The following is a 14127-nucleotide window of genomic DNA, read 5'->3' on the forward strand; positions in this document are numbered from 1 at the left end:
GTGTGTGTGTGTGTGTGTATGTGTGTGTGAGTGTGTGTGTGTGTGTGTGTGTATGTGTGTATGTGTGTATGTGTGTATGTGTGTGTGTGTGTGTGTGTGTGTGTGTGTGTATGTGTGTGTGTGTGTGTGTGTGTGTGTGTGTGTGTGTGTGTGTATGTGTGTATGTGTGTGTGTGTGTATGTGTGTGTGTGTGTGTGTGTGTGTGTGTGTGTGTGTGTGTGTGTGTGTGTGTGTGTGTGTGTGTGTGTGTGTGTGTGTGTGTGTGTGTGTGTGTGTGTGTGTGTGTGTGTGTGTGAGGGTAGGAGGTCAGGGGAGGGGACAGGCAGGCGTTGGCCCCGGCTGCCCATTGATCAGCAGCTGCTGGGCTTCTCATGCTGCTGGACGGCTGGGAAGGCGACAGCAGCTGGACGGGGAGAAGTTCAGGGGCCGGGGTCCGGGCTGGAGTCGAGGTCGGGGCCGAGGGTCGGAGCTTACAGGGTTAGAGCTGTGGCGTGTGCCGCGTTAAAACCCAGATATGAGTGAGTTTTCAGCTGAGGGAAAGGGAATCAGTGAGGGCAACAGGCGAGGGCCGGAGCTGCCAGAGAGGAGCAGCGAAGCCCTGGACTGCAGCCAGATGCTGAGCAGGGGACGGCTGCCAGGAAATAAACAATGAGGTTAGATGAAGTGGATTTTAGGGTATGTTAGGGACAAACAAGTTAGTGTCATCCAGACTCATTTGAATGCAAGAAAGTGTTTATATATTTTCCCCCTTATTATTGCAGTGCCCTGATAGAGAGAGCCAGTGAGTCACATAAATAAGAGAGCACACTTTCTGGAAGTCCCTCATCAAACGTGTTCCCATCATCAAGTCATAGTGTGAAGAATAAAGAGCTTAAGAGAAACTTTTTTTGTATCCAAGTCCCCAATACTAATCTCAAAAGATGTAAGATGAAACATTTTAGGACATCGATTAATGTACACACACTTCATTTGTAGCATCTGGATAAGGTGTGTAAAGAAAAAAAGATAATGCAGGCTCAAGCGCTCACTTTTCGATAATGTATCCTCCTGAACTTAAAGCAAAAAGGGTTATTTACTTATGTAGGTTTTTGTGGAACTTTACATTTCACCAAATAAAGCACGTTTATTTCACGCAAGTGAACATGGAAAATGCAGTTTACAATCCCTAGATCCACAGGTGGAAAACGTACTTCATATATTTACTACTCAGTCACAACTAAAACTTCTGCATTCAAAAGTAAACAACTTAAGCTTTAACACATATCTAAAGCATAACAAAAAAAGTACTCATTATGAAGAATGGCCCATTTCAGAATGATATGATATGTACTGTATATTTAGTAACTTTCCAGTGCTGCCAAGGTCCAAATATATTCAACTTTGGAAGCAATGAACACGAAAACTTGAGAACTAGAAGTATAATATATCAGAAAACAGTAAAAACAGTACTTCAATTCACAGAGCCCACATCTAACTAATTTAAAAAATAGATTAATGAGAGAGCAGAAAAAGGGTTGGAAAGTCAGTCGCAGATGTGAAGGGGATCTTGAATGTTGAATTAATGCATTAAGGACAACTAAGTTTGTTTCTTTCGAAATCAAGGTGTATTCAGATTTTTTCTTCTGCACAGAAAACATTTGCTCTCCGTACAGTCAGGTTGGATTTCACGGTGACGTGTGCAGCACAACTGTTCCTGATGGCTGTGAGGACCATATACCCTGTGTGTTGCAGTGTGGGGTTAAACAGGAGCTGATATAAGAGCTGACAGCTGTTAACGGTGTCGGCCGTCACACATCTGCTGCGTTTGGGGTCTTTTACAGAGTGGCCACAGTTCAGGGGCAGCGGAGAGGGGGGGAGGGGGGGGGGGGGCTGCAGAGAGCAGGAGAGAAGACTTGAAGCAGGTGAAGGAGGGTCAAGAGAGATGGAGGGTAAAAACAACTTTACAGGCTTTTTACAGCCATGCATTCCTCAGAGGGGTTAAAGTCACGGGTCAGAGCAGACCAGGGGTTCGGGTTTGCTCGAGAGCAGCGGCAAGTGGTGCATAGCTGTGAGGGACCCTTAAATCACTCTCATGCATGCATGTGGGTGATGAAGACTGTGGGATCATTTTCATTAACACCATTTACGATGATTTTACATTCTGTTTTTGTTTTATTCATATTTTATTTACATGTATAGACTCCTACATGTGCTTGGTCACTAACGACATTATCTGCTACTTTTAGCTCATTCATTGTATCTTTTTTTTACATGTAGTTCATCTGCATCACTTGCACTTGCACATTGTTCTTGCAACATCATCTGCACTATTTTGTTTTACTCTGTTTCTTCCTGCACTATTTTTTATTTTGTATATTTTATTGTTTTACATTACATTGCATGTAGCTGACGCTTTTATCCAAAGCAACTTACAATAAGTGCATTCGACCAACAAGATACAAAGTTGTATGTCTTGGGTATATTTATGTAGCATTTCTAGGGAAACCTGGGACTAAAGATTGTCATTTCTACATCACATGTACATATGACAATAAAGCCTTTGAATGCTTGAATCTTGAGTAAGAAAAAGGAAAAGCATGACATTGACCTGACCTTTAATCTTTGCTTCACATTGTAGTTTTTAATTAAGACCTCGAGCAAAGGAGCAACATGTTCCCAGTATAAAGGTGATATTTTAGATGCCGGTCTTTTATTGAAGTTCTCTTTTTAAATGGGAGACTTTGGGGAAAAGTGGTGTTCTCATTGCCTCCACTGTTTTGACCTCAATGCTCGTGGTGTGTAACCTCTGCTAACATGTCAGTCCACCTTAACAGAGAGAGGAAAACAGAGCTGCAGGAAAAACAGCATGACACAAAAGTGCCTTTACCCCAGACAGCATGAAATAAGTGATTTCTGCCTATTAAATGACTTAATTTGATACCATAATTGTAGTTAGATACACTCTCATATATAAAATAAGTATGAATCTAGAGGAAGGAGACTGTAAGCTCTGCATAAAGAGTTGAAAACAAGGTTGAACAGCTAGCCTGGCTCTAATCAAACGGGTCAAATCTGCCAACCGGCACCTCCTAATCTTACTGATTAATAAGCTGTGTCTTGTTTGTTCAAACCTCAAAGTGTCAAAATGTCAAGTTTTACACAGGGTTATGTGCCAGACTTTTTCTTGGCTGACAGCCGTGAAGGCCAGGCTCTCTGTTTCTGTCTTTATACTCAAACTAAACTAACACTCTCCTGCCGGTAGCTTCATATTTACCAAACAGACTGACTGTGGGATCAATGTTCTCATCAAACTCTTTAAAGAAAGTGAATAAGCTTATTTCGAAAAATGTTGAACAAGTAATTTACTGACCCCAAAGTACTCTTGTTCCTGCAAACATTCAACTATGTTTCTATCAATCCTAGATACATGGACAATGAAATGCTTGATAATACATTTGTAAAAAATAATAATACCAGAGGTGGAAGTAGTGGAGTACAAATACTTAGTTACTGTCTTAAGTACATCTTTCTGGTATCAGTACTTTAATCCACTACTTATTTTCCTGACGACTTTTTACTTTTATTTCTTACATTTTGAACACAAATACCTGAACTTTCTACTTCTCACATTTTCCAAACAGGCTGGTTCCTTTAGTCTGAATGTGTGTTTGGTGGCGTGATCATTATTATTTAGAGTCATTGCGTGCCTATTGATTTGAACACGATCCGTGTATCCATCACTTCCTGGTGTTCTCTAAAGAAGAGGGACCAATGAAAACGTTGTCATGTTGCCGTTGTTCAGCATGGAAACATTCATTAGCTAACCATGACATTATTGTTCTATTAATATAAAGCGAGGTCAGGTACTCTTTAAAACAGCTGCTAGTTATGGGTACTTTTTACTTAAGTACGTTTCGAAGCCTCTTTACTTTGACTTGAGTAAAGAAGTTTAGTCAGTACTTCTACTTTTACCAGAGTATTTTTAAACACGAGTATCTGTACTTCTACTTGAGTAAAGGATGTGTGTACTTTTACCAATCTCTGTTTAAGACTGACATGACATTGTGTAAGCAGCATTTAAATGCATGCTAGAGCTAGTGTATCTACTTCTGATTTGGTTAGGTAGTTTAGTTGATCGGTAAAGGAAAGGAGAAAAGAAAAAAGAAATAATTTATTGAAATATTTATAACTAATATCTGTCAGATCTTTTTGTGGATTTTCAAGTACATTTCCAATTATTTGTTGTGGAATAGAAGGATAAAGCATTGAAATATATAATTATTATTTGAGAGGATATACTTACCTGCTTTCCAACACAATATTAAGAAAGTGAATAAGCTTATTTCGAAAAATGTTGAACAAGTAACTGATATGCTGTACATTTTGAGAGATTCTGTAACCAACATTTAGACTGAAAACGGTCAACATTTGCCTCTTTAAAACATTCATTTTCAACTGTCTGGTTCTACATATTATTTAAGTTTTTATTTAAAGGATTTTTATTTAAAGGATTTTTTTACAACTCTTAGATTGTCTTTTAAGGAGTGACTTTGTGATATTTACATAACTTGTATATCTTGTTGAGGATTTTGACAGAAAAAATATTTTAAATCTCAGGTTTTGTGAACAATTTAAAACCCATTCAACTATTTGTATTATATATATATTAAAAAAAGGCTCAAATGACAAATATGAAAGTTGTTACTCGTAGTACCGGCAGAGAATGTCCTTATTTTGTTTTTCTCCACACATGTTGACACAGCTCAAAACGTTCCTGTTCTGGTTCAGTCTCGCCGCTCTCATCACGTTTCCAGCTGCAGCAGACAGCTGTTTTCAGTAACACATAAACTTGATTGTATGCCACCAGCCCAGCACCAAACGTCAGACAGATGGAGTTAGCTGGTGACCAATTTGAGCATTTAAGCATTTCAATAGAAGAAGTATTGGACTGACAATCATCAGGTGGCCTCAACATGCCTCTGAATGAATACATGCTAATAGCTGCTGAGTCTATAAAGGGGCTAATGAGTTTCTAACACATTTACCCTCACTGGAACTTTGTTGAATCCCAGCGCCCAAACCTAAAATAATGCAGGGTTCGATAACTGTTCAAGACCTTTAAGAGTTGGATTTTATAAAAAAGCCTCAGGGATTGATGGAGGACATGATGGACGTGAGGATGTGTGAACACTCTGCTGTAAGTCTGCTGCATTTCCCTTTCTTATAGAGGCCTTTGTCTCCAGGTCAAACGGGCATGGACACAACGGAAAGATGTTCAGTCCAAGACAAAATGAAGGAAAATAAAAATATTTCTGACTAGATGTGCGGTTATATGTGAGTGATAGGTGAGTGCAGACCGTGTGTGTGTGTGTGTGTGTGTGTGTGTGTGTGTGTGTGTGTGTGTGTGTGTGTGTGTGTGTGTGTGTGTGTGTGTGTGTGTATGTGTGTGTGTGTTTACTGACCCTACAGTTGGTTGAAGGAGAAAACTCATTTGCTTGTCCTTTTACTCTGCTTCCCTTTGCAGCACAATGCAGCGGTAGCCATTGGACAAAGAGGCCTCACTGTGGGATTCAAATGAAGGTGGGGGGGGGGGGGGTATGGAGGTTGAGAGGGTTTGAATGAGTGGTACAAGAAGGGTGGGGAGGAGGTGATAGATGATATGGGGTAAGGAGGAAGGAGGGGTAGCGGTTGGTCACAAAATGAGCGCTTCCCGACCCAAACGGAGCGGCCGCGTTGCCCTTCGGCCCGCTGTGACTCCATCCAGCTCCTCATCATCGTCATCACAATGCTGAGGAAGGACAGGCGTCATGCCAGATGCCACTGTGTGTGTTTTTCTGTGTGGTTCAAGGTGACACAGTTTATTCAATAGGATGTTCTCACTTTGGACAGCTGTGGAATTTGGTACACCAGGCAAAACATGTCCAACAAATCAGCAAAAACATGTTGTGGACGCATCTGGGTGAATTCTTTCATGGCTGAGAGTTTTTTTAGAGGTTGTTAGTTCATTCAGATGTAGTCAAATAAAGACAGGAAGCTCGGTGAAGGCAGGGAAATTAGCTGCAGGTGAGGCTGTGGTCAAAGCCAACCTGTGGTCACACAATACTAAGCACTAATAGACAGGGAAGAAAGATCTTGTGAAAGGTTTGGCTTTGAGGGGGTTACAATTTAAATAATGTGTATCCTCTTCATGATATCTTCCTTAATAGACTCCTGAGTAGAGAACAATTCAGGTGGTTGGTTCATTAACAAGTGTTTAGCATTCATTTACAGTCAAAGGACTCCCTCTAGTGCTCAGGAAGGAAAGGCTATATATCAATGAGTAATTATGGCCAGATGCTGCAATCACATCCCTCAAAACAGTCATTTACTAACCCCAAAATACTCTTGTTCTTTACAAACATTCAACTATGTTTCTATAGCAATCCTAGATACATGGACAATGAAATGCTTGATAATGCATTTGTAGAAAACAAGTTAAAAATCAAGCACACCTTCTAGTTAAAAACCCTAACCAGTAAAGTGCAGTAAAGACTGGCTGATATATTCTTTCATTGTTATATTTTAACTCCAGAGGTGGGAAGTAGTGGAGTACAAATACTTCGTTGCTGTCTTAAGTAAATTGTTCTGGTATCAGTACTTTACTCCACTACTTATTTTCCTACCGACTTTTTACTTTTACTTCTTACATTTTGAACACAAACACCTGAACTTTCTACTTCTTACATTTTCCAAACAGGCTGGTTCCTTTAGTTTGAATGTATGTTTGGTGGCGGGATCATTATTATTTAGAGTCATTGCGTGCCTATTGATTTGAACACGATCCGTGTATCCATCATTTCCTGGTCTTCTCTAAAGCCCCTGTCACACTGTCCCGAAATTGACACCCGATGGACACACGATTAAGGAAATGTTAAAATCCGGCTCTTATCGTAATAACATCGGGCCATTCGTGAGGGCATCTTAAGCCATCGTATGACCGCCGGTGGAGTTTCTCAGGCTCCGGCAGCAACTTCGGGAGCGGTGGCAACATCTTTGGCATCACAAAGCATTGCCGAAGGACCTTGTGAAGGTTCATTTTCGTGTTGCCTTCGTGTGTGGTTCAGGGCCATCTTCGTGTGAAATTCACAATTCCATATTCGTGTGTCCATCGGGTGTCAATTTCGGGACAGTGTGACAGGGGCTTAAAGAAGAGGGACCAATGAAAACGTTGTCATGTTGCCGTTGTTTAGCATGGAAACAATCATTAGCTAACAATTATATTATTGTTCTATTAATATAAAGGGAGGTCAGGTACTCTTTAAAACAGCTGCTAGTGGGGTAGGTAAGTTTGAGAAACCTGCTCGAGATACACTTTTTTTTATATTCCATGGAATGCTCTTAACATCCCGATAGCAATGAATATCTTAAAGGTGGGGTAGGTAATTTTACTACTGACATGACATTGTGTAAGCAGCATTTTAATGTATGCTAGAGCTAGTTTATCTACTTCTGATTTGGTCAGGTAGTTTAGTTGATCGGTAAAGGAAAGGAGAAAAGAACAAATAAATAATTTATGATAAAATATTTGTCAGAGTAACTCGTATCTATCAGATCTTTTTGTGGATTTTCAAGTACATTTCCAATTATTTGTTATGGAATAGAAGGATAAAGTTATATAATAATAATACAAATTATTTGAGAGGATATACTTACCTGCTTTCCAACACAATAATACACACCTCGCATCCCATTGTTCTCATTTACACAAGAGCTTTTCAAAGCACATTTACTTTAACTACAGCTTAAATGTAATCAGAACAGGATATTATATTTATTTAAAAATCCCACATACTATAGAAAAGTCCGTTTCCCTTTATAAAAAATGCAGACCTAATTTATTTTAGACATGAGGCCAAATATAATTTAATTAGCTTTATACACACTGGTGACCACAGACTTTGTTTGAGGGCCAGATGGAAATAGTATGTCCTCAAATTTGACAAACAAATGAAGAAAATATATTAAAACACCAAATGTATTGTTGGCTGTGTTCAAAGACTTCACTCTTCCAAATCTGTCGGGTTCTTCCTGCTACAAATGAGCAGAAGTAGATACAGGATGGAGGCATTTTCCCCGGGTTTGTTTGAGTCAGATCAGTGAAACCAAATGTGAAACTTTAACACCCTTTACTTCCTGTCTAATGATATGATTCAATTAATTTAATTCATTCAAAAATTATATCTGCCTTGGGTGAATGCACAGAGCTCTGTAACACCATACACGTAAATATTAAATTAATGATAGGTAAAAGATTGTTAATGTTATCAGTAACGCCTTTCCTTCTATCATGTCAAAACATCAGCTTAAAGGTCACCTATTACAGGCTGAAACAGAGGGGATTATGGGATGCTACAATGGTTTGGTGTTTGGAGCCAAACAGAGACATGTTTTGTATATATCTGAGACCTATAATACAGTATATTGATGAAAAACAGAATAATAGGAGACCTTTAAAGAGACCACTAAAGGAACAGCCTTTTATGTGGGTCAAATGTAGCAGTACTATTGCAAAGTTACTATATTTATAAATCAAGAACAACCAACAAACTTTAAGATGTCTAAACCAAACTTCATCTAATAATCTTAACTTTCTAACAGTAGAACATATGTTTCCATCCTTAAAAGTAGTTTTTTTTGTGCAAACTTATTAATGAAGTAGAAAGTATTTTAATGATGCAACACATCCAAATATAATTGTTAACATAATATCTTATCGTTATGGTCGACAAAGAGATTTGCACGGTTTGAAAACCACAAAAAAGTTGATATACAGATGGAGAGAAATGTGGTTCCTGGAAGTCCAGACACTTAGGTTGGCATCTTCAAATGCATTACACACCAGACGTATTTAAAGGTGGATATAAAATCTAATGTTGCATAACAGCTATAACACTCGCACGCACAGTAATGCATATAGAGATTTAGAGTTTAATCAACCAGTCAGTCAGTGTGTGTTTTAACCTCCTAAACCCCACCACCATTAAAAACTCATGCTATGCAGACAAACATGTTCAAACCCACAGAACTTTATTTCAATTCGAGTGGAGATCCAAAAGTTTCCAAAGACACCAAGGACACAGTTTTGGGGAAATGTGATTTTTTTTTTTACCTGAAAATGACTTTACTGTAAATAATAAAGAGAATACTGCATGTAACAAATGATTGAAAGGATTTCGTTGTGTGTAAGTAGCTTAAAACATTCATTTAGTCTTAACCAAATGTCAAGATAGGACCCTTAAAAAGGTTTAAGGGCTGAGCAGTAAAGGGTAAGGAAACGTTCAGAATAAAACAGAAAGACAGAAATGGACACTGCAGATTTTCAGGTTGTAAAAAGTTGGCATGTCAAGAGATAAATGTTCATTATAACAAAGAAATAAAACATAGCACTGCTGAAACAATTAGATAATCTACAGGGTCACAGATAGCAAACATACACAGGTCAGTAGTGTGAATGATCCTGGTTTACTGCTGCATTCCCTTTAACCTCCACTAGGGGGCACACAGGAGCAACAATGACTCAGTAAGAATGACTGCATTTCTTTATCAATAGTCAGCTTTAAGATACAAATAATAAGAATAAATAAGAATTATGCAATGAATAAATGGGGTTTCAACAATCTCTAAACACAACTAACAAAGAGTTTTAATAAAATATCCTGAGAGAAATGTTTGAGTGTCATGTTTATGTCACCGGACAACAGAAGAGGTTTTTTTAGATGTTAAATATCAATACTTTTCAGTAAATGCATCCCAGCAAAACGTACTTACTGCTGCTTTTATAATACTTAATCCATTTCATCATGTGTATACTTAATGTTGTTATAAATAAATAAAAATGTATAACTATTTTACAACATGTTTCTAGAATCTGCAAATATAACTATGATTTTGTGATCAATATTATGAACGCTCACAAGTTATCTGGCTGTGTTGGTGTCAATCTCATACTGTATGATGTGACAGCAGCATGGTGACAGCATTATGGAAATGTAAGATACTAGTTTTAAGGAGCTTGACCCCAAACCTCATTTGCTTCGATTTGACAGTAAAAAAAAAAGATGAAAATCTGTCTTTTTTTGGTGTTACAACTTTATGGAAAAGCAATACTAAATCATTGAAGTACTCCTTAAACATAATCAAAATATTTATCTTGCAGACATAACTGAATGAGGATGGTGTTCATTTCATCGACCATAATTATCAGTAACTGAGTTCAGAAAAAACACTTTGGTGGTCTTAGTTGTTATTTCAGGTTGAATTTGACCAACAAACCTGTGGCAAAACCGGTTGAAACCACTATTGCTGTCAATTATATCAGAAACAAATACCATACTCATATGTAAAGGTAGGGTAGGTAAGAATGGAGAAAACAGCTTGAATGCGCTAGAATTTGAAAATACGCAGCCGAAAAAAATCTACCCCTTCCTTCAGACTTCCTTACAGAGCCCCTCCTCCAACACACACAAACGCGCACATGACCAATGAGGGCACGAGATACGTTTGTGCACAGATGGAAGGCTGACAGGCAGGTAGGCCATCCAGTTATTTTAGCCGGGCCGGCTCAGATGATTGGTCGGGCTTTTTACAGTACCACGGCTTCCACAGATGACATTTTTTAATGTATTTATTGTCAAAGCGTTTAATATATTCATTGCTATCGGGATGTTAACAGCATTCCATGGAATATAACACAAAGTGTTTCTGAAGTGAATTGAACCCCACCTTTAAGAGTTGTTTCCACAATTAAAGGGGATATAAAATATGTATGTGCATCTGGTTAACAAATAGCTCCAGGTGGGTAACAACTCAAAAGCAGCTAATAAAGCCTTTTTTTCTCTAAATAAATGAGGAGTAGGTGGATTTCCTGTTCTTACCATTATGCTGACATTGGTTGAATGCAGAATTAGACATCTTTTTTTTTGTTATACCAGCGGCAGGTATTTTAATAGGCTAGTTTGGATGGAGTCATTTCATTTCCAAATGCAAAATAAAGAGTCATTTGTGTATAATGAAAATGGCACAAGAATGGACAAAAAAAGATGGCAATCTGTAACATAACGTTTTTTATCAATCCGTATTTAGACTTTTCTTTGTGTAAAAGTTACCATTGCCTTCCTCTACACAACATATTTATCAAAGTGCAAAGAAGGCGATGACAATAAGATAAACAATCACATGTGTGACAATCACATCGTGTGTGGGACGATGCCAGTCTATGAAAATGATTTTTTTACATAGTTGTACAAGATATATCTCTATATGGGTTAATGAAAAACACACCTGCTTACACTACACTGATAAACATGAAGTGAGAGCACAATTCATTAACATCGTTAGCTACCATACATTTAAAAGCACATTTTTTTGGTTGAATGACAAGGCAATATGAGAAGTCTTTGTCTCTGACGTCAAACATAAAATAACACAAAAAGACAAAAAGGGATCCCTTTATGATGTCAGGATGTGGTGAACACCTGACGGATTAAAACATAAAGAAGATGTAGTCCAAAGCATTTAAAGTGCAGAGGTTAAAAACTGATTTACACCAGACTGGCACAGCGCGTTTAAAACACAGCATAGATGAACAACAATGTACTTGAACAAAACATCTGTGGACAGTCCCTCCGTGTGTGTGTGTGTGTGTGTGTGTGTGTGTGTGTGTGTGTGTGTGTGTGTGTGTGTGTGTGTGTGTGTGTGTGTGTGTGTGTCCTTGCCCTTGTGTCCTCTTTCAGACCGGCAGCTGGTGAGGCCAAGTGAGTTTTAACGTCTGAAATAAACAGCTACAAATTAAGAAGAGGGACTTGATCGTGGTTCTGTCCGAAAAGTTAAAAAGTGATAAAAATCCAGATGTTGGATGGAGGTCAGTCGGATGGGAGTCTTGTCTGTAACATGGGAACGTCTCGTGATAAAGCATTAAGGACAGACATGATGGTGTCTCTGTCAGAGAGTTGAGACAGGTAGTAGGCTGTGTGTGGCTGTGTGTGTGTGTGTGTGTGTGTGTGTGTGTGTGTGTGTGTGTGTGTGTGTGTGTGTGTGTGTGTGTGTGTGTTGCTCTGCGTTCTTTTTGTCTCCTCCCTTCGTCTAGAACAGCTGGATCATGGACTCCCGAGACTTGCCCACTCCGATCCACTTGACTGAGGAAACAGAGAAGCAGAGCAAGGTGTTGATTTGGGTTTTGTTGTTTTGCCACAGGTCACAGGTGTGTGCCGGCTAACTTCAGGGAAAACTCGGGGTTTCCGGTCCTACGAAGCTTGTTCTCTTTTTAGCAGGCTAGATCTCCATGGTAACTTATGCTGTGCGGCTAACCTGCCCCGGAGCAGGTAGGTTGCAGGCTAAGAGCTCAACTCAGTGAAAGCACTGCCTGCTGACCAATCAGAGCTCAGTGTGCGGAGTTTAAAGCGATCAAGTCATATTACAGGAGAAAGGAAATACAGAAAAGCTACCGTTGCAGGAAAGACGGCCGGCAAAAATCACCGACTGTGTGAACGTGAACATTAATAGAATATCACCTCCCACCTTCAGAGCAATCTGACTATTATAACATTAGCATAAAGAAAGCTTACTTAAATATCTGCCACAACATAAGTAACCGGATCAGATTAACATTAAGTACAGTCCGCGGCATATCACATCATAATGTATCATATATTTCCTTATCTGAGTCAGCTGAGCCGTATCTGGCCGTGCAACACTCACAGTGTCACATGCTGTATGCAGAAGTATTATTTTAAGCAACACATTAAGTTGACGAAACACTCGAGACAAATGTAATTAAAGTCAGATCCACTCGTGTCTTAGACGGGGCATATCATAAACCTGTTAATGTACGCATTCAAACACTTTTTCTTTTACCAGCTGTATTCACCTTGCACGTGCAACTATGTGGCTTTTATCCTGGATAAAGTGTTTAGGTCATGGATGTTTAAAGTTTAACTTCTTCATATTTGTCTAATATTATAGTCGACTTTTCATTCAGGAAGTATGACGATGCGCTGTCAGTACGCTTGTCCATGTTTTTGATTGGTCGAATGCTCCAAATACCACCCCTTTCATGTGAACGCGCACCTAACTAGATAGGGCACGGCTTCCTTGAGCGATCCACTTGATAACCCGCGTCGTAGTACTGCTTAGCGGCAGCTCGTATGCTTTGGATTAGGCCAACCGGCTAACTCAAACATATCCAGGTTAGGAAAATCCAGCTTCGTAGTACAGGCCTCTGGTTACACAGGTTATCTGCGTATAAAAGGGGAACCAGGATTCTTAATTCAAAAATCAACTAAAATAGCTTTTAGCCTTCAAAATCAAGAGCAGGGTTGAAGATGCAACCAATGTTTTCTCTGCCTACTCAGCTGCACCTTTCGAGACTTTGTGAACACACACAAGTCAGAGATAACATTAAAACAACAGATCTGGAACATTCTACAGCTTCCTTTAAGTAAAAGCAACCATTTATCTTCTTACTGACTTCTGTAAATCGTTAACAGAAGAATTACAGGAGTCAGATTTTCAGTTGTGGACACTTATTTCGACGTCTAGAGGTCACTTTGAGTTCATTTAAGTATTTGATGGACTTCTACTTATCACTTAAAACATCACTTTGTAATCATGTCTTCTTTCATGTCCCTCTCTTTGCTGTCACAGAAAGGCTTTACCTGTCTGCAATCTTTTGTCATGCACATGCCTATATCAATAAGTACTCATTCAATAAGCAAACCCTTTTAATGTAGTTTGCCTTGTGATCCAGCAGAGGGCGATCCTGAAACTCACCATCAGCTTGACCTGTTGCCCGCCGTAATTACTGCTCATTTTCAAGTTTACATATTTGTATTTTGTGTCTCTACTGGGACATGTCTCCATGCTTTAATGTTCAAAAAGGTCTTTATTACTATACAAAATAGGAAAGGGACATAAAATACACACCGTTTTCACACACACATGTAAATATATCTAATGTATGTATGGCTCAATATGTATATACAGTATGTTCATTTTAATTCATTTCTTATTTTATAGTTATTTTAATTTAAATGTTAAATGTTATCTTTAATTGTATTAACCTGTGTGAATCTGTGCTGTCCTCTTTTTCATTCTTACCCTGTTGCTGTTAAA

At 38.8% G+C, this 14127-nt stretch overlaps 1 protein-coding gene across 2 annotated transcripts in view; it reads right to left on the reverse strand.

The window, feature by feature from the left end:
• Window positions 1–11063: 11063 nt before the first annotated feature.
• adss2 (adenylosuccinate synthase 2) overlaps window positions 11064–14127 on the reverse strand; it is a 29783-nt gene continuing 26719 nt past the window's right edge. For both annotated transcript variants that reach the window (XM_079690387.1, XM_079690388.1), the window contains exon 13: window positions 11064–12152. In XM_079690387.1, coding sequence (XP_079546513.1) covers window positions 12100–12152 — 53 coding nt within the window. In that variant the 3' untranslated portion in view covers window positions 11064–12099. The remainder of the gene's footprint in view (window positions 12153–14127) is intronic.

The sequence above is a fragment of the Notothenia rossii genome, assembly GCF_949606895.1.
Source record: "Notothenia rossii genome assembly, chromosome: 6".
NCBI classification, from domain to species: Eukaryota; Metazoa; Chordata; class Actinopteri; order Perciformes; family Nototheniidae; genus Notothenia; species Notothenia rossii.